General features: G+C 40.7%; 1 protein-coding gene across 1 annotated transcript; it reads left to right on the top strand.

Annotated features, from left to right (window-relative positions):
• The first annotated feature begins 278 nt into the window (after positions 1-278).
• prkcq (protein kinase C, theta) lies at positions 279-22948 on the top strand. Its single transcript, XM_085768868.1, has 18 exons — positions 279-340; positions 6176-6575; positions 10900-11099; positions 13080-13140; positions 15123-15303; positions 15416-15447; positions 15534-15619; positions 16017-16146; positions 17198-17307; positions 17632-17761; positions 17843-18012; positions 18600-18773; positions 18868-18959; positions 19186-19248; positions 19354-19492; positions 19793-19981; positions 20097-20225; positions 21887-22948. Exons 2-18 carry the CDS (start codon positions 6458-6460, stop codon positions 22043-22045), a joined length of 2163 nt encoding a protein of 720 aa, XP_085624994.1. The 5' UTR covers positions 279-340; positions 6176-6457; the 3' UTR covers positions 22046-22948.
• The last annotated feature ends 2616 nt before the right edge of the window (positions 22949-25564 follow it).

The following is a 25564-nucleotide window of genomic DNA, read 5'->3' as shown; positions in this document are numbered from 1 at the left end:
CTGCATTTAAGGGCCGCTCGGACTTCCCAGAGCTGTATTTAAAACGTTAGAAACACGTAGTCTAATAAGAAGAAATAAAAACTCACCAACTTATTTTTTTTTTTACACTTTTATTATCTTTATCTCAACTCAGAGGAGAGGATTCATGTTTTTTTTGTTACTCAGTGGTAAACTGGATTGTTTTTTGTTGCATCCTTTGGTTAAAGTTAAGATTCCCGACAGTCAGTGAATGCATCATATCGTGGTTTAACTGCAGCAGTGTCGGTGTATGTATGTTCAGATGGAGAGCAGCCTCGGTCCGTGAACACTTCACTCCCCCGGACTCTGTCGGTTTCCACAGGTTAGTTCAAGTGTCTTTGTTTCTACAGTTTTAAAGAGTTTAACTACAGTTTTATTTATTCTTTTATTTCTGCTTTAACTACCTTTGTCATATTTCTACTAACAAACATTTCACACGTGATCAAAGTCAAATGTTGACATAAGTAGCCTATCTGAAGCTGTGGCATTAGCTCACTTTATTTTCTGTTGTGAAACTTGCTTGTTTGTTATAGTAGAGTTATAAACCTATTTAGATTTTACACTTAAAGGTCAAATGTCCTATATTAAAAAAAAAAAAATTAAACTTCTCATAATGCACGAGTTTTATGGTCCATTTTATATAATACTACTACTCTGTTTGAGGCATCTTATATAAACAGGTGTTGTGTAAACAGTAGATAACTTCTGAAATACAACAAAGCAGAAGTATAAGGTGTCCTAAAGTGGAAATACATGGAACATACAGTAAGTTTTACAAATACATACTTGAGAGCATTATGTAAAACAATGTAATGAATTAAAATCCAGTAATACAAATGAATATATTATGTTGTGATGTTATATAGCTAATTAAGATGTTGTTTATGTTATAAATATGAAATGCAAGTATAAAGTTAAGTATAAAATGCAAATTTAAGGTTATAACAGGTGATAAAGAAAGTGTTTTTCTAACTATTAGTATGTAGTTTCGGGGGTTAATCCATACAATAGTAACTCATTGTAATCTGATCATATGTTTTGCTTTGTCTGCAAAATAATTACTGTAAAGAGTAAAATGTGCAACATCTCAATGTGTAAAGTAGTAAATTATAAAAATAATAATAATGTAAACTAAAACTACTGAAGGAAATCAAACACAGTTTTGCAGGAAACCATCAGAAACATTTTGCATCTTTCTGCTTCAAAGACTTTCAGTTCTTCTGTAACAGCGACAGAACTTCACGTCTCATTAGATTACATCCTTCGTTCACCAACTGGCTTTTACTACGAGATGTTTCATTGATGCAAAGTTGTGTATATATACTATATGTGTGTGTGTGTGTGTGTGTGTGTATGTGTGTGTTTGAAAGAGTGAGTGAGTGAGTGACCACTTCAGGTACACTCCGAGAGCCCGAAACGGCAGCTCTCTCTCTGGTCAAAGGCTCCTGTCACACACATGGACGTCCTGTCAATAGCAACAAAGAGCTCGTCCTCCTTCTCTATGGCTACTTCAAACAGCCTTGCCACACACACACACACACACACACACCTAGTACACACCTACACACACAAACACACACACTATTACACAGCACTTTGATGATGTTTCGCTTCCTTTTTGCCCTCTGTCATGAAAGCTTTGTGAAAGGTCTCTGGCGTTGGCACACTGACACTTGACCTTCCTCCCGTGTGTTTGTGTCGCTGACATTTGAGCATCGATGGGAGGCCGAGCCGATAAAAGAGAAAAACACACAACACACACAACACGCCGCAGATATCCCATCAGCCCCTCTGGTCCCACTGGTGTTATAAAAGTAAAATTGAAATAAACACACACACACACACAAAGCCTTTTGTTGACATGTGTGGAAATAGCAGCAGCAGCAGCTTATTCAAAGCTCTTGTTTGGGTTGAAAATGGCAAATCAAAAGTTTTTTTTTTTTTTTTACAACAACAGCTTTGAACAAGGAGTCCAGTGTTGCTCCCAATCCCAATCCACTTATGTTCCCATACATGGAGAAGAAAGAGGCCATAGATGGATTAGGACGTAACCGCAGTGAACTTTACATCACATCGTCATCATCAGTGTTTAGTGGAGTCGCCTCAAAACTAATCAGAAAAACAACGTGAATAAAACATTAATCGTTTGCCAAGTTCACCAACCGCCAGACGTGGGTAAATAAAATCAACAACATTTTTAAAAAAAAGAGGCAGCGGTAGCCACATAGCATCATATTTATAGTCGTGCCAGATAATTAATAGTCTATTTAATTAAAACTGGGTTAGTTTAATGGAGCAACTTTCCACTGATTGACGACACGTTTGTAGTTTTTGAAGGATTGAAATAGATTTTTGGTAACACTTTACTTGACGCCTATCTCTATAACGCATACTTATAATGAGTTATAATGCAGTTATAGCACTGTATAACTAGTTATAAACACTCATAAATGATTATAACGCTTTATAACAATAATTATAACACACTATAAAGCATTTTATCATGACTTATAAGGTCAGGTATTATAATACGTTATAACTGTAAGTAACTCGCTGACAATGCCCACATTGATATTGCATTATAAATATAGTTATAATGTGCTATAATTGGCTTATAAGCATGTATAACTATCATTATAAACACTCATAAGGCTTTATAACAATAAGCATGACACATTATAGAGCATTTTATAATGGCCTATAAGGTCAAGTATTATAATAGAGTTATAATGCTCTATAATTGTTATAACCCCTTATGATAATTCAACTCATAAGTATGGTTATAATGCGTTATAGAGATAGGCGTCAAATAAAGTGTTACCGATTTTTTTTTTTTCTTTAAGTCTTTATCACAAGACGATGTATGGAAATATGAGTGGTCCTGCAAATGAGCGCTAAGCTGCGTTCACTAACAAATGTGAGGGGAGAGTTTTGATCCACGACGAGGAACATTGTGACGCTCGTCGTCTCACATGGACGATATAAACTCTAAATAGATTTTTATGTCCAGTCCATATGGTGTCAAGTGAAACCATTAAAATCCAAGTCAAGTGACGATCTATGTTCATTTTGCAACAGAATTTTTTGAATTCTCCAACACTAAAACAAAGTTAGAGTCAGTTTCAGCTTCATTCAATGTCTCTAATCATCTTTTATGCAGATATAACCAACATTGTTTTAATTAACTGGAGGCTGATTCAAAGGAAGTGCAGTCTGCTGTTATTAAATGACATTATCATTCATTTAACCTGCTGTAAATCTACATTACAGCTGTGTTAATAAAGGGTCATCTACGTTATGAATGTTTAATGAAGCTGATAAAGCTGTTGGCAGAGTAAACGCTGCAGTAAAATACGTATATCTTTTATAAAAAGTGTGTAAATTTGTCTCGTGTGCAGCGTTTTAGATGGATAGATAGATGTGGTGGGTTTTTTTTTTGCGACAGCCCCACCTGTGAAGCTTCACAGTCAAACACAAGCAGGAAGTGTGGTTACATCGTCGTAACTTTAAGTACCGGAAGTTTTACTCCCCCTCCAAAAAATAAAGAAAGAAAGGTTCAAACTGCAACAGCTCTGCACATGACAAGTGTTTGAATCTGTGTATGTGGGCGGAGAGAGTGTGTGTGTGTGTGTGTGTGTGTGTGTGTGGGCGTTGAGTATTTTGAAGATCAATATGAGTCTTTATGTGGACAAATGCACGCTGCTGAGATCTGATTCAGTTGAACTGTAGCTATAGGACGTTGATATTTCTTAGAAAAACTGCAAACGTGTGAAGTTTTTATTTTGATTTGTTCGTTTTAGGAGTCGAGTCGTCGTTGTGACCAACTTAAAGGTTCATTTCAACAGGTTTCAACAGCTGTGTCCCACTTTGTCACCACAATCTAGGCCATTATTATCAGTAAAGAAAAAAATAAGTTCATTATTCCGTCCAGAAATTCAGATATATAACTGGGTGTAGCCTTTTCAAATGCGAATATGAATATTTGCCTTTGTCGACTGTGATACTGACGTGATATTTTGCATTTTGGGTGCAATTAACACCCTCTGGTCTGTGGGCGGTGTTGCTTCCAAATGCATGCTGGGCCCCACTCGTGGGCCAGTGGGTGTTAAAGTGGTTAAAGAAAAGGAAACGTATAATAGTTTGTTGATATTTTTACAACTAGAATATTCATTAGCTGTGATGCATTTCCTCTAAAATCATGAGTTCATGTAGAAATGACGTGCTGTAATCGGTCAAAGCAACATTCAGTTTGTGGTTTTATCTCATTGCTGTAGTAGTTTTCTACACAGGAACTCAAAGTGAGTTCATTATAGAGGCTTTTCACCTGTTTCTACTGAGGTTTATGTATTTTATTGACATTTTCCAGCAGTTTCCTGCAGAGCTGCACCGAGGACATTTTGAATTTTAAACCTCCTATACAGATTTGTCACAAGTGTTTGAACCATTGAAGGATCATTGCAAAAACGTGTGTAAAAATAGAGATATCAGACTTTCAGATACAAGTTTTTCCGAATAGGTACCATAAATTAAAAAAATGCAAATTTCAGATTAAAACACAAGTTAAATTTAGCATCAAACATTAGTAAAGTGCTGTATTGACAGTGACTTGAGAGAAGTTAAAAGTTGTAAACCAGCGGCTTCCACCTTTTAAATTGGCCCAATGAGTTTGATGAGGGAAACCAAGAAATCCCATGAGCCTCCGTAGCGTAGCTCTGAGCAGCTCACGGCTCTGCTCCGCCGTTCTAAAAATAGCTTGCACCGACAATTAAAGGTAATGAACCTACTGCTATGACTATAGGGATTATGGCAATGGGCCAATTTGCCAAAATGTTGAAATATCCCTTTAACAACTCCAACATAGCCTTTGTTGGTGCTTAGCCTTCACAACAAGACAGAGGTATGGAGCACTTCTTATAAATATATCTTCATATTTAAGACATAACAGACTCGTCAAAGGTCAAAAATATCTAAAAGGAGCTTCTATAATTTAACAAGAAAATGTGTTTTACTTGCACAAAACATACAATAATAACGTCTTATCAGCGGTAGATTTGTATCACCTTTAACTGACTGCAGGACCACAGGTCTGAAAGCTGTGGTGTAAACACCAGATGATTAGTATTTACCGATAAACACAGAGCTGCTGCAGCGAGAGTGAATCAAACCAAAACTGAAAAGTCAAACAAAAAACAAAACACAGCGACAGAGTTCATCCTCTGAGACCTGATCAATACGTCGTCCACAGATTTAAATCCTCACATCGTATCGGCTTCGTTTAACCTTTTAATTTCATTTGCTCACTGGTGTGTTTCTGTGTGTGTGTGTGTGTGTGTGTGTGTGTGTGTGTGTGTGGTCACATGACACCACTGACTCAGGGTCAGCGCAGGAGTTACAGTAAAAAAAAAAAAAGGGAGGTGACTCGACTCGGTGCCAGAGTCCGACGATGACGAGTCGTCGTCATGGTCGACTCGCATATTCCTGATCTGAGTTTAGTATTTCAGCTCTATTAATAGTCTCAACCCTGACACACACACACACACACACACACACACACACACACACACACACACACACACACACACTCCAGGAGGCCTCAAATATCACATCGACCGTCGTCACCGAGTCTCTGCAGCAGAAGCAGTGAGCTACTGTACAGTGACTGTGGATGAGTCTCACAAAAGACAAAAGACTTTTTTAGTTTTTAGTTTGGGGTTTTTTAGTTTGGAGGAGCAGCCGACGGCGACGACAGCTGGTGTTTACACGGCCTGAAGGTACGGGAGGTTTTATTTTAGCTGCACTGAGGAGGAAGAGGAGGAGGAGGAGGAGGAGGAAGAGGAGGAGGAGGAGGCAGCAAACAAACACAAGTCAACACTCTGAGATTTGGATTTGTGATTTGTTTTCTCATCGACTTTAGCGTTCTAGAGGCCGGTCTGTGGGAACCAGCTGGAGCAAAGAGAGAAAGAGAGAGAAAGAAAGAAAGAAAGAAAGAAAGAAAGAAAGAAAGAAAGAAAGAAAGAAAGAAAGAAAGAGAGGAAGAGAGCAGCTTCAAAGTTTTTTAGGAGGAGGAAACTGCTCATGTGGTTGCCATGTCATGGGTACTGACTGACTGAGTCTCTCTCTCTTTCTCTGTGTGTCTTTCTTTCTCTTCCTCTCACAGGTTGTGTAAAAGCGTCAAGGGCGGAAAACAAAACCTCCTCCTCCTCCTCTTCCTCCTCCTCCTCCTCTGCCCCGTCTCTCTCCAGGCAGTCGGTGACGAGCTGCAGTGGAGGAACGAGGTGGTCGAGCCGCCTCCAAAAAGCTGAGTCAGTTTGAAAAAAAAATCTGAAGCTGCTTTGAGAAGAAACGACTTCAACACCGGGAGTTTCCTCTAGTTCTTCGTCTTCGTCCTTTTCTTCTGTCTTTGTGGATATCTGAGTATCTGAGTGGAGGTTTCGCAGCCATGTCGCCTTTCCTGCGGATCGGCTTCTCCCAGTTCGAGATCGATCCCGGTCTGGCCTATCACGAGGAAGTGCTGAACCCGTACTGCGCCGTCTACATGAAGGAGGCCATCGACACAGGTGAGGAGAGACACCAGATCAAATCAATACTTTATATTTCATTCAGAATTAATCGTTTTAAGTTTGTTGTGAGAGTTTCCCAGAGTTCATAGAGTTCACAAAGATCCTCAGTTTCTATGTTGCTGGAGAAAATGCAGTTGAGTCTGACATAATTAATCAATGAATAAATCGTGGGAATTATTGGTGATTATTAATTGATGCAATCACAGAGTGAGTGTTTCATCACTGCTGCTGATGTCACCGGGGTTAGACCTTGTATCTCTGCTCTCATTGGCTGTTCACTGGCCCGACATGCAGCTGCTATGTGGTGTCGTCCTCTGGGTCTATTGATTATTGATTGATTAGATGCATGTTTACTGTAAAAACTATATTCCTTCCTGGGTTCAGACGTGTTGCGATTTAAAAACAGGAGCAGACAGAACCAGTCGATCGTCTCCAGAGGAAATTGATCTGCAGCTGCTTTAATAATCAATCATTTGTTAATATTATATTATATTAATATCTCATATGATGGGAAACTGAATGCCTTTGTGTTTTGGACTCAATAAGCTATTTGAAGTTGTTACTGTGGCAACAGTGAAGTGAAACTGTGATTGGTGATTTTTTTTTTTTTTCCATTTTCCAGCCAAAACAAGAAAAATAACAAGTTCAGCTTTCACTTCAAATGTGTTTAAAACTTTTTTTTTTTTTTTTACCAAGAATAATAGTTTATAATAGTTAAAGGGATAGTTCACCCAAAATTCAAATTGCTGCATGTTGTCCATATGTCCATATACTGTATTTGGACGAAGAAAAGTGTGCTCTGTTCGCAACCGTCATATGGACATGCAGAGCCCCGCTTTTTGAATTTTGGGTGAACTATCCCTTTAACAAATCATATACTGTAAATAAATTCATTTTTAATGCCTTTAACAGATAATAACTCTACATTTTACTGCTGGGTTGTTACAGCTGTGAACAAACTACAGTAGCCTATGTTCACTGGAGTCTCAGGGAAAAAAAGTAAAAAAAAATAAAATAAAAAATAAAAAGTTCCTCTGCCACCCAGGAAGTGATGCGTTCAGGGTTGGTAAAGCTACAACTGTGGGCGTCTGGAATAAATATAGAAATGGCGATGTAGTAACTTTATTTTTAGCCTCTGTTTGACCTCGGGTTGCACACTGTAGCTGTTAATGTTTTCTTAGAGAGTCAGTCATTTTCATTTCCACATCTGGACTGACTGATGGAAACTGGTCCAAATGTCCTTTTTTTTAATATATATATATATAGATATTATTTTTAAACAACACGCCTCCATGTCCTCAAACGTCTTCATTGTGTTGTCGCTGCTTCTCGTCCAATGCCACAACTTCCCAGTGTGATAACACGACCAGCAGCCGGTCGGTACTGTATCTCAGCTCTGCATCTGGTTATTCTAACAGAGTGGTGGTGGTGCAGGATGGAGCTGAAAAAAAAACAAAAAAACATGTGTCACTGAGGGGAAAGAGGAGGCTTCGCTCTGATGTGTCTTTTCCTCTTCTGTAAAAACCACAGAGCTCAGAGGAGGAAGACGTTTTTACTCTGGAGAGACAATGTCATTTAGTTTCATTTGGTTTCAACTCAGCTACATGTAAAGGTTGTTTCACATCTCAGTGAGGCTTGTATGTATTTAAATATGAACAGTATAGATAAAGAGATAGACAAATGTCCCTGTGAGGCCGTTACTTTGGTTGGTGGACACATTGTTCACAGGCTCTGTGCTGCTGAGTTTGGGAAAATTAAGAGCTGATGATGAGAAACTCACGGGTTGGATGAAAAAACATAAACTCAGCTCCCGTCAGGCGTTTTGGCTCCGTGCGGCTGTTTTTCATCTTCAGATAAAAGTGAAGGAAAGAGGGCAACGAGCAGCTCGAAGTGGTTAAACAGCTGTAGTTTGTTAATTACTTGTGGACTATTTTCAGCGGCGGAGGAGCCCATCGACTTCGACTGAAGCGCGTATAGTTTCAGTTTTAAAGAGAAAACCCCAGCTGATTGAAGTTACTATGCCTTGGGAATACCTAAAACACCTGAGGACTGTTACTGTAATTAGTTGGGGACTATTTTCAGTGGCGGATCGCTACACATTTGGTGCCTCGCTGAGCGTTTCTGGCAAAGTCAAGATGCTGTGTGTGTGTGCGTGGGATGGAGTCAAAATAAACTACAGTGTGTTTTTGTTGTTGTGTGTTCAAGTGCGATGAAGGACATAAATAACAAAAAAAACAAACTGAGGAATGAGGTCCATCAGGTTTTAATGTGGTGCATTCAGCGTCTGTTGTGTAGTCGGTGAATGAAGCTGTTGTGTAGTGTAACAGCATCATAAGCTTTTTGCTTTTGCTGCTTTGCTGTGTAATTGCTCACACGCAAGGCACCAACATTTCCTTAAGTGACTCTGGACGAGTTTTAAAACGGAGCAGAGAGGATTTAGATAAAAGAAAAGCTACAATAACAACGTGTCGACTCGACGAGAGACTTGAGAGCAGTGAGAACACCCTGGTGTTAAATGCCAAAGAAGAAAGATTCAAAGAATAACACAGGAACTGACATCAAAACATGTCGCCTCTCACTCTGCAAGGAAATAAAACGCACACACACACACACACACACACACACTCTCACATAAAGTGCGATGCAGGCAGCCCGTGTAGACATATTTTCCTCTCTGGGCGCTGTAAGCAGCACAGATGGCAGCTGGTGGACAAACAGACAGACAGGCAGGCGATGAGCCGTTGATGGAGAAGGCCGCAGATCTACTCTGGGAGTAAAAAAAGCAGCATGTGGCGCTTATGTAAGTGGATATAAAATAAAAATAAATAAAATCAGCAGATGTCAATTACGAAGGCCGGCCCAGGATGGTCTTTTTTACTTCCCGACCACGTGATGCATGGGATTGTAAATCTCTCAACGCTGTGGGATGAGCGTGGTAAAGGTCTGCAGGTCACACGGTCAAATATGATCTAAAATAAATAAATATATGACACGTTTTAACTGAAGAGAAGTCAAAGCTTCAGCTTTAGAGGCTGTTAAAGAGCATCTGTGGATCTATACGTCCGTGACAGCGACACCCTGTACGGCCCCGGATTAATTCCTGGTGTCGGTTTCCCATCGCTGGCAGGAAATCGTTTCCATAATCCAGAGGTTATTCAGCGAAATCTGCGTGTTAAATGCTTTAAAAGGACACGACCGGTGATATTCTATACGTCCGACCGTCCGTCCCTGTCAGGAAATGCTTTTTAAAGACCAAAACCAACAGTTTGTTTGTCTCTTAATACATTTCCTGTCCCATTTGTTCATACAGATGATGTCAACCTTTAAAAATAGTTCACAAATGATATTAACGTCATTATGTACAGTATATATATATATATATGTAAAAAAGGCTCATTTATTACTAAAAAAAACAGCTGAAACACTAAGGGAATTGTTGTGGACTATTTTCACCGGCGGACTGATACACACTTGGTGCTCTAGTGACAGCAGAACGTGTGTCGGACTTAAAGGGATAGTTCAACCAAAATTCAAATTTCACTCATTATCTACTCACCCTCATGTCGACTAAGGGGGAGAAGTTTCAGAGTTATCGGTTGCAAATGGATACCAACTGTCTTCGTAACAAAAAGACACACCAAAACACATCCAAATACCTCCATGCTGCGCGTATGTAATGTCCGTCTTGTATTGAAGCCCCAAAATGCGAAATTGTCCCGAAAAAAATTAAATAAGTCTATATTTCAAGCTTGTTTTGTAGCGGCAGCTTCTCGAAGCTCCTCTTCCCGGTTCGTCAAATTTGGACGAACCGGTAAGAGGAGCTTCATGCATACGAGCAGCATGGAGGTATTTGGATGTTTTTTGGTGTGTCTTTTTGTTACGAAGACAGTTGGTATCCATTTGCAACCGTTATATGGACATGCACTGCTACGCCGAGACCCCCTGTAACTCAGAGAAGCCACGGAGGACTCTGAAACTTCTCCCAGCCCTTAGTCGACATGAGGGTGAGTAGATAATGAGTGAAATTTTTCGGTGAACTATCCCTTTAACGTCATTATATACTGTATATATAAAAAAGGCTAATTTATTACTAAAAAAAACAGCTGAAACACTAAGGGAATTGTTGTGGACTATTTTCACGACTGATACACACTTGGTGCTTTAGTGACAGCAGAATGTGTGTCGGACTTAAAATAAGTCCAACAGAGTTTCTACAATAATAAAACTCTCTGACTCTCCTGCTGCAGCTTTAGTTTCTTCACGTTTCCTGTCTGTTGCCGCCGTGACGTTTTTTGTATCTTTGTTGTCTGTTCTGTTGCAGAGAAGGGGCTGGTGTTCAAGCAGAAGAAGCCCACCATGTACCCGCCGTGGAGCACCACGTTCGACGCCCACATCCACCGCGGCCGCATCATGCACGTGATGGTGAAGGACCGGACGGCCGAGCTCAAGTCCGAGGCCACGGTGGCTCTGGACACGCTGGCCACGCGCTGCAAGAAGGAGAACGGGAAGCTGGAGATCTGGGTTAGTGCGGCCAGTGAGTTGAGTCTGGGTTAAAGGGATAGTTCAACATTTTTGGCAAATTGGCCCATTGCCATAATCCCTATAGTCGTAGCAGTAGGTTTGTTACCTTTAATTGTCGGTGCAAGCTGTTTTTAGAACGGCGGAGCAGAGCCGTGAGCTGCTCAGAGCTACGCTACGGAGGCTCATGGGATTTCTTGGTTTCCCTCATCAAACTCATCAAATACACAATCCAACAACTCCAAAGCTTTGAGCAGCTCACGACTCTGCTCCGCAGTTCTAAAAATAGCTTGCACCGACAAATAAAGGTAACAAACCTACTGCTAAAACTATAGGGATTATGTTAATGGGCCAATTTGCCAAAATGTTGGACTATCCCTTTAAGAAAAAAATGTATGAAAGAGATAAATCCTCCTTTAAAAAAATAAAATAAAATAAAAACACAGTCTCTGTTGACAGCTGTGTGTCCCAGTCTTGTGTAGATCAGTAAAAGCCAAGAATGAGCTGATTAGAAATTGGTGGTCAAAGGTCAAAGGTCAAAGGTCACTGTGACACCACAAGAATTCCTGCTAATTGCGATTTAATCAAATCAAATTGGAATATGAGCAAGTGCAACATCTAAACTGGAGGAGCTGCAGCTCTGATGGAGGGAAACTGAGAAGCAACAGTGTTCAACAAGTGTTGTGTTGCCATAGAGGCAAAATTATCTCCTCAAGACATAAAAGAGACGTATTTGTTTGGTACAAAAAAAATAACAAAAAATGAATTTTAAAATAACATAAGCCAATATCTGCCCATATAATCGTAATACAGTGCAGCCGTAGATAAAAACACACCTAATACCTGAAATCTTTCAAAGTCTTAACAACTTATATTATGAGTGTAAAGAGGCACTGATGTGAATCTGAACTGTTTGACTGGTTGTAGTTATGTCGTTATAATTCAAGTACAAAGCGTCTTTGTCACCTGAGCTGTTTCTCTTCGGCGCTTTGAAATGTCATAGCAGGAGAAACTCTGGTGTCATTAAACCACCTTGATGATGCCTGAGGTGTAAGACATGAGTCAGCATCTTCAAACTACAACAGCTCCTCTGTTCTGAGTCTTTGATGCCACATGTAGCTTTTGTTTTAGATTTTTTTTTAAAGGTTGTAACCTGAAACACTTAATGGTGCTGTAATTACAGATTTAAAATGACATTTTTGGCATTATTTGGTCAATGTGCTCGACAAAACAGTCAATTGTTTCTTTGCTAATTAAGCTAGCATAAATTAAATTAAAGTAAACTTAACTTTATGAAACTTTGGATGAGGTTTTGTTCCCTGTGCTCTACAGAACAGACAATTGGACTATAACCACCAGCTAATTTGCATACCAGTAATTTGACAAACAGTAAATTGAATACAACTTTATGAATTTTGACATTAGCAACACTGATTTTGGTAGGACAGCGTTTGGGGAATGACGATACTAATTTCGGCCACAAATCAGCAAGATCGGTGGAAAAACATGGCCGCAATAAAACAAAATTATCTTTGCAAAAGTCTTAGCAAACATTGTCCATAACTCATTAACCCTTTATATTATGGAGTCATGGTTCCTGCTATATCAATGAAAAGCTCTTACAGCCAGCTACTTTAGCTTCTCTTTTTTTTTTATCCCAGAAAGAACCAGAACGTCCAAGTTTGTTAGTTTTGAATTGATTAAAAAGGAAAAACACATCACTTCTTGTAGAGACACGTCATGCCATTTGTCACTTTAACCAGAACTAACAAAGAAAGAAAGAAAATCAAACGGATGAATCAAGTCAAACTCATTCTGGAGCTGAGTTGCTGCAGATGTGTCAATCTGATGTCGTCATCGGTTCATGCATCATCGCTCTGACAACACACTTCTCCTTCTCTTTAATTATCAACGATGAGTTTCTTATGAATTCCTGACGTTCAGTTTGTTTCAGTTTTTCTTTTTTCTGTCTCTTCATTGCAGCTGGAGCTGAAGCCTCAGGGTCGCCTGCTGATGGAGGCCAGATACTACCTGGAGAAAAGTGGTGAGATATAGAAACTAAAACACACTGCGACACACTGAAGCTGAAACTACGACCAAGCGAAACAAGAAAGTGGAAAATTTATATAGAGACATTTCTCTATAAGTTAAGAGGTTGAAAGTTGAATCTAAATAAAGAAAGAGACGTTTCTTGCATCTTCCCAGAAGTCTCCGGTCAACCACAGAGTCTTCTTAAAAAAGCAGATTGATGCTGCTTCCAGAAACAACGAGACGCATCATTTCCTGTGCACCACGCAACATTTAACATCTAACATAAGACGCAATATGAATACAAATGCCTTTATACCAAGTCAAAACAGAGCAGGAATAGACCTTAAGAGTGCGTAGGCTGTACGTTTCCACATTTTATTCTTTTTCACGCTTTAATCTAACAGTTTTGAGGAAATATTCTGAATTTCATGAGTTAAAATGCTGCAAAAAATTAGCAATGTAAAGCCTGCCTACCTGTTTTCTCAAATGACGACCAAACCGTTTGACCTGTTGACCTTGGGTTTTGTGTTGGATCCTTTTCGGCGGGTGCTTTCCTGACATTTACTGTCGCCACGGAGCTAAAGAGAAGCGGCCGCCTCACTTTCCTATATTTAGACGCTGCTAGTAGGAAATCACAGCTCAGAATAACAGGTGGCACAGAGACCGGTGCAGCGTGACGGTGTGATCTGTGAAACTGCTCCACGCTCCGCTGCACAGGAGCTCACACACTTTTCCTTTTAACAACAATGCAGCTTATTGTCTATTTCCCACCTTTCTCTGACTGACATAAGAAAACTGATATCAGTCTGTGTGTGTGTGCGTGTGTGTTGTGTGCTGAGCTGGAGGGGAAGTTCTGTGCTGGAGTTATTTCTTGGCAGCAAACAGTCGCAGAGAAACATTCCTGGACTGACAACTGCAGTGCGATCATTAACGACAATAAAACTGTATTTGACCTCAGGCAGCTGTAGATGCTGCACCAGTATCACTAGGAAAAGATTGTTTAACTGTTGCTCATCAATAGTTTTAACATTAAACTACTGATCACACTCCAACATCTTTATGCTAAGCTAAGCTACGCTGCATGTGTCCAAGATTGTATGAAAGTTTAACTTTCAAAACTTTAATGTCACGTTTTCCTCTGTGAGCGCCTTCCTTATTTGGATTGAAGTTATTTTACCGTATCAACGTCACTTTGAACTATGACTTTTCAATTGTTGCTTAGCTCAGTTCTGTGAATGACTGATTTAAGGGAACTCTGAATTTCACAACCAAATACTAAGAATGGGCAGAAAGGAAACTCAAGCACAGGCTACAGAGGTACAGAGATTGCAGAAATGAAAGTTATGTATGAACTTTTTCTCTTGACCGGCGTCTCCGTGTTGTGAAGATCCTGAACGGCTTTTCACAGATAGAGAGAGAACTTGAACTTGAACCAGTGTATTATATTTTTTTAAAAAAAGGTTAATGAAAGCAGCAGCATGTCGTAGTGTAGGAGGTTTAGATGAACCAAGAGGGAATCAAATATTTAGCTTCACCGATAGAAAACAACAGGATTTAATGCAGCTGTAAATAAAAGCCAAATTAAAATTCATAGCTTCATCTTCTCACACTTGAAACGCTGCTGCTTCATACTTTAAGTCTTCGTATGAAACACTGGCGCCAACAAATTACTGGATGAATTCTGCGTTGGCTTTTTGCGTCATGACATTATGAGAATTTAAAGGTTTGGGGTTGAACTAAAAAGGGTTCGGGTTAGGGCAAAGTAAAACTCTGGACCATAAAGTGAGAAACTGTGAGAATACAGACCAACTCTTATTACATGTGAAACTGAAACACGCTGAAGGTTTGAAACCCTCTCGGCCCAGAAAAGGTGAGAAACCTAGGTGTGAAAACTTCTTGTCAGTAAGTAATCTCTCTCTGTCCACAGAGAGTTGAGCAACAGATTCTGTCAATTGCAGCAGCCCTTTTATAAATAAAGGTTTATTTTCTTTTCAGATGCCGCCGGTCAGCCCGAGGGAGACCCCGAGTCGGAGCGGGAGCGCGACGGCCTGTTCGCCCTCCACCAGCGCCGCGGGGCCATCAAACAGGCCAAGGTTCACGTCGTCAAGTGTCACGAGTTCAGCGCCACGTTCTTCCCTCAGCCGACCTTCTGCTCCGTCTGCAAAGAGTTCGTCTGGTCCGTGAGACACGTTTAGTTCCTCAGAAAACCATCAAATTAGTCATTTTCTTCATCAAACATGCAGTATGAGTCATCAGCAGCATACTCACCTGTTGTTTCTCCACTGCAGGGGGCTCAACAAGCAGGGCTACCAGTGCAGACGTAAGTGTCGCCATGTATTTTCCACTTCTGCGTTTTGTTTAAAAGCTTTTGGTGTCTGAGCTTCTTCTCGTCTTTGTGTCTTTCAGAGTGCAACGCAGCCATCCACAAAAAATGCATCGACAAAGTCATCGCCAAGTGCACGGGCTCGGCCATCAACAGCAAAGAAACGATGGTAAGTCAAGAAATAAGTTCCACATAATACATGTAAATGCCTCTCTGCGACAACATCCTCTTCGTGCCGAGCAGCCGGAGATAAACTCGGCGGTTGCTGACACAGTGTGCGTAAAAACATTTGTAAACTTGTGGTTATAATGCTTAGTAATGGAGCTGTCAGAGGGATCGTTTACACGTCTCGTCTCGTTTGCCTCTTTCATCTTCGCGCTCTTGTTTCACTTCCTCCCCATGACGAGTTAATAAATCCTTAGAGGCGACAAGAGAAGAGAAGAAAACCTCACGTTGCCTAATGCCTCCCACTGTCTGGATACAGGAAGTATTTCTGCTGATGGTTTTATTTCTTTCCAGCTCAGGTGTGTAACGAACGACCTGTTGGCTCACTTTGTTTTTTCCAGATCCACAAGGAGCGCTTCAAGATCGACATGCCGCACAGGTTCAAGGTCTATAACTACAAAAGCCCCACCTTCTGCGAACACTGCGGGACTCTGCTGTGGGGGCTCGCCAAGCAGGGGCTCAAATGTGAGGGTGAGAGGCGGGAGTTTTATGATTTCTGTGTCGTGTCCAGATGTTTAACATACTGTAAGGTCACACAACCTCTGTTTGTGTTGTGTTTGTGCAAGAGACATCATGAGGGACAAGCTTGTAGCTGTTGGATTTTTCTACACTGCAGAATATCTGACTGAGGTAGTCCTAAAAATCCTAGATTCAAGAGGTTTTATTGTATGTTAAGAAAGTAAAAAAAATAAAATAATAAACATACGAAGAAATGTAAATGATAAAAGGTTATAAATAAACTCTGACTGGCTGTGACTGAGCTGTGTTGTTCATAGTGATAATAAACACAGTGTCAAGTCGATTAAAGGAAATTCTATTTATACAACCACAAATACAAAACAGCACACAACAACTTCAGCCTCAATGCTGATTGAAAGCAACACATGAGGGACCACACCTCTAGAAGACCCATGGGGGGAAAGAGGCCAGGAAAGTTTTCTCAATCAATAAAAAAAAACCCAAACTAAATCATTTATCTGCAAAACGCCACATTTGGAAATCCAGTTTCCAGCTGCCCTACAGTTGTGCACAAAATGTTTTGTCCAACAGCTGCTGAATTTCAACATTTCCGATCAGAAATGTTCAACGAATTCTTTGCATGGGTTGGACGATTGGAGAGAAACAAACTGCAGCTGCCGCAGCAGCAGCAGCAGGTGGAAAATATAGTGTTCCATGTGAATTGAATCACGAGCCAACACACTGGTGCAGTCAGGCGTTGTGCTGTTATGTTGTTGCTGATCACACTCAATGTGTGAAGAAGACATGCAGCAACAATAAGAGGAAACAACAAAAAATAAAGAGGGGTTTAGAGATAGAAGCTCTTTATCTACTTTCTCTAATCCCTTGTGTTTACATCCTCTTTTCAAGAAATCGTTGCATCGTAATATCTGCAGGTAGAATCAGCTTTCCCTCGAGCAAAAACACAGTGTGTGATAAATGTACTGTAGTTTGTTAAACAGCATTGTCTTCTGTTACAAGTGGCTTCAGTGGGATTACATGGTAAACTGTGTCTTCTGTGCAGAATGTAGCATGAACGTTCATCACAAATGCCAGAAGAAAGTAGCCAACCTCTGTGGGGTCAACCAGAAACTGATGGCTGAAGCTCTGGCAATCATCGAGAGCAAACAGCAGGTCAGACGCAGACATTACTCAGACATTTTAAAATGTTTAAGCTGTGCACATTTCAGAAAATTGACCTTAATCATTTTTCCCCTATTTCATGTTGACTTGATTTGCCATTTTCTATGCAAATTAAACCTATAATCTAAGCATGAATGGTTTAAGGAGTGCTGTTAAATCTGTTAATTTTCCAGTTGTGGATTGTAATGGAGAGTTTTATTGTCTCAAAATGAACTTTTTGAGCAGTAAAAAATGAAAGTCCCTGTTAAAGCCTGGAGATACTCCATGAAATTAAATATTAAATGCTGAATCATTGATCCTACCTTTGACCTTCAGGCCAGAGGCACCAGAGACAGTGAAATCATTGGTCGAGAAGGTCCGGTAGGAGTTGGTCAGCCTGGAGTGGTCCGAGCTCCGTCAGGGTTAATAATGGGTTTACCGGCCACAGCAACACCTGCAAGTAAAGGTAAGCCATCTTTTTCCACGCCCAACATGGTCTGTTTTTGTTTTGTTGTTATTGTCTTTCCTGACTCACCTGTTGTTGCAGACCAGCAGGGAGTTTCATGGGAGGGGCCGGCGGACGGCAGCGGGTCGGTCGGCGAGGCGTTGACAGAAGATGAGCCTCTGTACGCCGTCCCACGGAAAGATCCCCAACCCAAGTTCAACATCGATGACTTCGTCCTGCACAAGATGCTGGGGAAGGGCAGCTTCGGGAAGGTACTGGAGAAGTGTGTGAAGTTCACAACAACAACATAATGCAAATGGTATTATTAGATTTTCTGCGTCATTTGTTGACACTTGAGAGGAAAGAATAAATTGCACATTAATGAATGAGTTGGATTATAGTAGTACATTTCGTTAGCAACTTCAGGGAAACACCTTTTCCATTGGTTTCCATTTATCAAAAGGGGTATTCTAGCCATTCTCATTAACATGCAGCTTTCAAAAGCACATTGTAAGACTGTGGTCAGACTTGTTTGTGCAGGCTGTTTCCACAGAAAACCACAGTTTTGTGGCTTTGACACACTTATCAGCACAAGAAGGGGGGCAGTCGGTGGGTTGGAAAAAGGAAGACAATAAAAAAAAAAGAAAAGAACAGAGCACAGATATCTGATCATGCAAATTTCAGACAACATACAGAGGGAAAAATTCAAAGTCAGACTGCAAGACTTGATTTGCCCCCCAAAATAGAACATTTTCCATCTCTCTACCAAGTTTGGTACAGATCAGTTCAGCACTTTTTAAGTAATCCTGCTGAGAAACAGGCATAGCAGAAGGTTTTCAAGATGTTCTCGTGTGTCCAGGTGTTTCTATCCGAGCTGAAGAAGAGCGGCAAGTTTTTTGCGGTAAAGGCTCTAAAAAAAGACGTGGTCCTGATGGACGATGACGTGGAGTGCACCATGGTGGAGAGGAGGGTCCTGTCCTTAGCCTGGGAAAATCCTTTCCTCACGCACCTCTACTGCACCTTCCAGACCAAGGTAACAACCATTCACCTTCACATCAAGATGTTCAGAAAACGTTCAATCCAAACCCACCCGCAGCTCTGACGTCTCTGCAACTTTCTGCGTCCAGGAGAACTTGTTCTTTGTGATGGAGTATCTGAATGGCGGGGATCTCATGTTCCACATCCAGAGCTGCCACAAATTTGACGTACACAGAGCCACGTATGTATCCAGTCCAAAGCCGCGAGATCCAATATCGACACACATTACTGTTAAACTGTTGTACTTTTGGTGATCCTTCAAGTCTTATACCCCCAACTCGCAAGGTGTGGTATGTCCCTTCATGCAAGAACGTCTTTAAATTGTTGTTTGACGGGTAGTGTGCAATGGTAGTGAGACACACACGATAAAGGTAACTAACATATTCCATAATTTCCTCTGTCTACAGCTTCTATGCAGCCGAGATCATTTGTGGACTACAGTTCCTGCACTCTAAAGGAATCATCTACAGGTACAATTTGGTGCAATTCTACACAACTCAGACGTTGACCAAACCGAGAGCTTGTGTCCTGATCCCTTTTCCGTGTCTTTACTTGGTCCTTCTGATCCTCTGCAGAGATCTGAAGCTGGATAATGTGTTGTTGGACTCGGAGGGACATATAAAGATAGCAGACTTTGGCATGTGTAAGGAGAACATGCAGGAGGACTTGAGGACCTCCACCTTCTGCGGGACGCCGGACTACATCGCCCCTGAGGTGACCACATTCTCACTTGTGCAAGGGTATAGATTAACGGATAAGTCAAATCCCGAGGGCCGACAAATCCTGCTGCACTGAGCATGTCCATCAACACACCAACCTGTTTTGTTGTTGGAGTTGCATGAAGAAATATCCTTTTCGGAGTCTTTTGATTCCCTTAAGCCTTGTTGGTTTAACTTGTGTTATATCCTTCCCTTTCGTTCTAGTAACACCCATGAATTTCTGACTGTTTTCATGAGAGGTGAATTTGTACAACCAGTTTGTCTTAACTGTGTGCTTTTTTGTGTTCGTGATCAGATCTTGCTGGGTCAGAGGTACAACAGCTCGGTGGACTGGTGGTCGTTCGGAGTGCTGCTGTATGAGATGCTGATTGGCCAGTCTCCGTTCCATGGCCGAGACGAGGAGGAGCTGTTTCAGTCCATACGAACGGACAACCCCGTCTACCCTCGCTGGCTCACCAAAGACTCCAAGGACATTTTAGTCAAGGTCTGCAACTCTAACTCCCTTTTAACACCAGGGCAGAAAACCTTTTAAGAAAATGACTGATCTCCTTGTATTGTATGTTGTCTCTAACCTGGTCTATGATCTATCTGTGCTGCAGCTGTTTGTTCGAGAGCCTGAGGAGCGACTTGGAGTGAAAGGAAACATTAGGGAACACAGTTTCTTCGGCAGCACAGACTGGACTTCCCTGGAGCAACGGCAAGTGGCGCCACCCTTCAGGCCAACCTTAGTAAGTACAGCCAGATCTGTGTACAATGCATTCTTCCCGAATCCCATCCCTCTACCCAGTGTGGCGCAATGCCTTTTGCATTTATAATGCTCAAAACCAATCAAACCAACCAACTAGGAGGGCATCCAGTTGAGTCAAACAACATACACCAGATATCAGACATTCATTCTCATCTGTTTCAGTTCATTTTTCAAAGTCCTTTTTACTAATCCTAGGGCTGGGCGATATGGCAAAAAACGTTATCACGATATGTTTTTCCATATTGATCGATTCTCGATATCGTCTCGATATGTATTTTTTGCTGCCGCTGCCAGTTCAAGCAGCATCCTGACTGAATCCTGAAGAAACCAGAGAATGTGTTCAGTTTGGGAGGATGACATGAGTTCACTTTAATGTTCATTAAGGGTGGAACAGTTCAATAATCCACAGTTTGATTTGATTTACATTGTTGTTGCTGTTGTTTTCTGTTGTCTTTTTTCTACCATACATCAGCTCTAAAATGTGTCAATCATGAGGCTTTAGTCTTTCTAGTTATTTGAACAGGTTGTAGACAAATATTTAGCTATTTAGCTGCTCTGACACCAGGCTTTATGCCGAGCCCACTCTGATGAATCCAGGTGTGTCTGACTCTGACCTCAGTAGTCACAACAACTGTCAGACACACCTGGATTCATCAGTTTGTCCAATAATGTAAGACAGGAAGGAAAGGAGCCTGTTTGAGCTCAGGAAGTAGTGGAGCTGTGCATAAAGCCTATTTATTGATCTGACTCGGTAACCACGAGCGCAGTTCACGTCAACTCAGGTGATCTGCAGGTTGTTGTTTCACTTCACCGCTCCGACGCGACGCTCCGTGTGTGTGTGCGCGCGGCGCTGACAGAGAGAGAGGGAGGGAGAGAGGCTGTCGGCGCATACTGTGAGTGGATTTGACTCCGCGCGCACTGTCCGCGGACTTTTGCGGTTTCATAGGCAAGCATACAGTATCACATTTGAAACAGATTGAGTCCGCGCGGTCATAAAAATTGAGCTTTGCACGGAAGGGACCGGCGGACGCCCGCTTTGGGTCCTCGTCTGCCTCGAGTGCGCGCGGACATCCGCGGAGTCAAATACGCCGGAGTATGTGGGGGCCTGAGCCTAGCGCATGTTCTTCACACTGTACATGAACAAACAGACATGTTACCGCAGAATAAACGTCACAAGCAGCTCCGTGTTTCCTCCACTTTCTGACCGTGGTAGGCTATCATCAGGTCGCTCTGACTCCACACTGACAGGCTTCTTTAGCCGGGACAGACGAACTGATGCTCCACACGTTCACAATCGCTTCAGTTGCCATCGGCTCCACCTCCACTCATTTCCTCCCTCTTTTACAACTTTCACTTTATCACAGCTTGGGATCAATAAAGTATATCTATCTATCTATCCATCTTATCCTTCCTCCCTTTAGCTGCAGCAGCTCAAACAAGCTCTGCATGCTCAGGACAGGAGGCGGAGTATCAGACGGAAGTGTGGCCGGCTGCTGTCGCGCATATTTACTTTCATGTGATATCGAGGAATAGGGCCATAGCTTATTATCGAAATCGTTCAAAGATTTATCGCGATCCCGTATCGAGATCGTTATATCGCCCAGCCCTAACTAATCCTGAGTTTTTCCTCTTCCTTCTAAGTCATCGCCCAGTGACTGCAGCAACTTCGACAAAGAGTTCATCAACGAGAAGCCTCGGCTGTCGTGTGCCGACCGGACGCTCATCAACAGCGTCGACCAGACGATGTTCCGAAACTTCTCCTTCGTTAACCCCGGGATGGCTCGGATCACAGCGCGCTGACCACATGACCAACAACCTACTACCTAACGGACACGCCGCTTGGTCACAACCAGCACTTCACCGTTACTGTCAAGTCAAACTGAAGAGACTGTAGACACTGAATGTCCCACAAATCAACTGTATCCCTGAACATGGTGATAATGACGACGATAACCACTAAGGTGTCAAGGCTGGATGACACATTCAGACAAAACTTGTTGCACATCTTTTCTGTCTCTCTCCACTGGAAAATTTCAAATAAAAATATCCACAACAACCAAAAAAAACCTAAACAACTGTGCTAAGACAATATAAGAGGAAAATAATATAAGACAGGTTTGTTATGATAGTCACAATTCATCAAATCTGTGCCGGCATAAATCATAACTCACCGACTCGTTTTAGGTCAAAAGCGTGTAAGTAATTACCAATAGATCTCCCCGTGAAAGTATCTGACTCCCTTAACTTGCTTCTGTGTTTATCAGGGTGTGTTTATCAATAGAAAATGTGCTTGTAATTAATTATGGTGCCTCATAATAGTTTATGAAGTTAATGTCTTTGAATAAAACAAACTGAGAGACTTAGCTACACCAAATTAAATCTATTGTCCCGTTACTGTTATTGTTCTATTTCTTGTCCTATTCCATAGTATAACGAGTCTTTTACCTCCATTTTGGGTACAGATGTTACAACCTTTTGTTGTGTAAATAACTGTAATGTAATCATGTTGATATACTGTACTGTACTGTTGTCAGAAAAGGTCCGTTATTGTGTAGCACTGGTGAATTACAGGGTTTTTTTTGTTTGTTTTCTTATTGTACCTCAGGTGTTTTTATTGATGCTGTTATTTTGGATAGATCCCTGCATACTGTAGATTTTATTGTTCTGAATCCTGTACAATAAAATGTGTGTTGTTTTTTTTTAGATCCCTGTCTGTTTAGTTTCTGACGACATCAACATCTTGGTTATGTATAGCATGAGTCATCAGATATGTGGAGGTGGGAAGTACTGACACAAACAAAGAACTAAGTCTTTCCACTTGACATTTGTCTTCAATTTATTTTCCAAAGTTAATTAAATTTAGTGAGAAGTGGAGAAAACGGTTATCTTACTTAAAAATATGTTCACAATATTCAGTCCTGTATGTGTTGTGTAGGCTACAAGTACAGACCATTTCCTGCAGGGTTTGATATCAAAGACATGAATAATAATACAAAAGAGTCACACAGGAAACTAGACAACAAACCCACTTATCTTTCTACCAAGTATTTCTTTATTTGCAGTGGCAGTGCCCTCAGTTGACATCAAATATCTTCCTAGTAATCAAAGATAATTTGGTGTATAGTGCGTACTATATAATTTCCCTTTAACATGTCCCCATCCACACACACGCTATGATTACATTTTCAGATACCCTGTGGTTTGTTGTGTAACAGGATGACGAACAGTATGATAGAGTGTGTGGTGAAATAACAAAATGAAGACAAAAGGACATTTCCCACGAGCTACAGTAGTGCAAAAAAAAACTACAGATAGAGCAGCTGTAGCCTAACAGATGATAAAAATATGAATCGACTCAGCTGTACATAAACAAACATTTGGCTACTGCAGTTAAAAATGACAGCAACATCCTACTTTCATGAGGGTGTAAAAGAGTAGAGCGATTATAATGTGTCCAACTCCAGGTTTACTGGATGGCTTGATGGACATTCAATAACAGGAGAAATGCAAACTGCTAGGTGGATAATTATTGATTAGGCGAGGTTGTTATAATATTTCCTTGACCTTTAAAGCAGCTTTTTGAATATCTAATTACTTTAATGCACAGATTTGTGTCAGACATCACTTATGAAAGGCAGGCTGCAGGCAGATATGACTCATATTCATATTTTTGACAGACTGTGACTTTCCGTGGTTTTCCATGGTATCAGATTTCTGTTGCAAATAACAGCCAGTAAAAAAGAAGCCAAAAAAAGGACCAAAAAAAAAAAAAGATAGTCTATTAACCTGCTTGGGAAATGTCACATTTTAACATCTGTCTTCAATATCAGAGTTAGTCAGTGCCACTTAACTGTACATTCATGAGTATACTGCAAAGAAGACATTCTCCAGGCTAATTTGGCATACTTAAATGGCGCCAATTTGGCAAAAAAATATATAGGCAATAAAGAAAAAAGGTGCAGCGCTTGTCACTTTAGCATTTAAGCTAGCTCCAACGTAAAAAAAAAACAAAACAAAAAACAACAACAACTAACGAGACTTACCAACATTTTGAAGATATTTCCACGTCCCTAAAAGACTCTTCTGGACAACAGAGAGGAGAATAATCTGCCTGCAGAATAGTTTAAAAGATTTCAGCTGGTTTTTACAAAGTGCAGTGTTTATTCTTTTTAAAACAAAATGGCTAACGGAAGTTACCTGTAGCTTCCGTGTGCTCACATTTTTATCTTCCCCATTTATTTTCCCCTCAACCTGAAACTTGGATGGAGTTTTATCTCACAAATTTATTTATTTTTATATATTAAAAGGATAGAAGAGCACTTTTAAATCTTGTAAACATGTTTCCAACCAAAAATGGGTAATAGAAATGACTTATGATAGGGTATTTATTGTTTATCGTCCCATTTTATGTCGCAGTAAGATAGGTACAAAAAGTTGTGAATGTATAAATGTAAAGATAGAGACCATCATTGAGTCACTTGGATTCAGGATTTTCTTCTAGGACAAAGCTTTGTTTCCTGGAGACACAAACTTCAGCAAATTGGGAAAAAAAGAGTTAAAAATTAATTGTTTTCTTTATGGTAGGAGTGAGCTATAGCCTTAAGGTTGGTGCCAATTCAATATTAATACCTAGATTGACACACGTTTATCATTGAAAGCAGCTAAATTTACCATACAGTAGCAAAATATGTCATGGGTTATGATATAGGCTTATTTTAATTACTACCAAATCATTTTTTAAATACCGGTATGTGGCATTTCATTTTATAACTCTCAGTTAATTACACTATACTACAATTGATTTTGAAAACAAGATCTCATATCAATAGTGTTGATACTGTAGGGATAACTCCACCAACCCTTGTTTGAAACACTTTGGGAAAATGGTAATAAATTATCTTCTTTATGCAGCCCACTAATTATAATTCATTCTTTATCGTGTCCTTTTGCAATCTGAAGCCTGCACCATTTTTCAAACTATGACTTGCACTTTTCCCTTTCCTTTCCTGTAAAAGCGATGACTCAGAGACGCCTAAACTGAGGCTGAATGTTATGTATCTGCTAAAAAAAAAAAAAAAAAACCTTGCTTTCTAAAACATAACTTTAATTTGCACTTTGCAGGATGTTGTGCTGCAGCGGTGACATTTCTTCCCACTGAGCGACTGTTGTTGTTGTTGTTTCTCCAGGCCACGACTGACATGATTGACCAATAGGATTTTTCCATCGTCTATAATTTATTTAATTGTATTTGCCTGACTGAACTGCAGCTGAAGCCCATAGTGGGGAGCTGCAGCTTTGTGGTAAACCTCCAAGTAAGCA

Source organism: Trachurus japonicus, chromosome 23 (genome assembly GCF_045865225.1).
Source record: "Trachurus japonicus isolate A0001 chromosome 23, Traja_1.0".
Taxonomy (NCBI): domain Eukaryota; kingdom Metazoa; phylum Chordata; class Actinopteri; order Carangiformes; family Carangidae; genus Trachurus; species Trachurus japonicus.
Note: the sequence above shows the minus strand (reverse complement) of the source record. Positions and strands in the feature narration are given on the sequence as shown.

Bases quoted from the DNA above. Each gene is read 5' to 3' on its own strand.
- prkcq (XM_085768868.1), top strand. From the start codon at position 6,458: ATGTCGCCTTTCCTGCGGATCGGCTTCTCCCAGTTCGAGATCGATCCC. The intron at 17,308-17,631 runs GTCAGACGCAGA...TTTGACCTTCAG, and splicing joins TCATCGAGAGCAAACAGCAG to GCCAGAGGCACCAGAGACAG. The intron at 20,226-21,886 runs GTAAGTACAGCC...CTTCCTTCTAAG, and splicing joins CACCCTTCAGGCCAACCTTA to TCATCGCCCAGTGACTGCAG.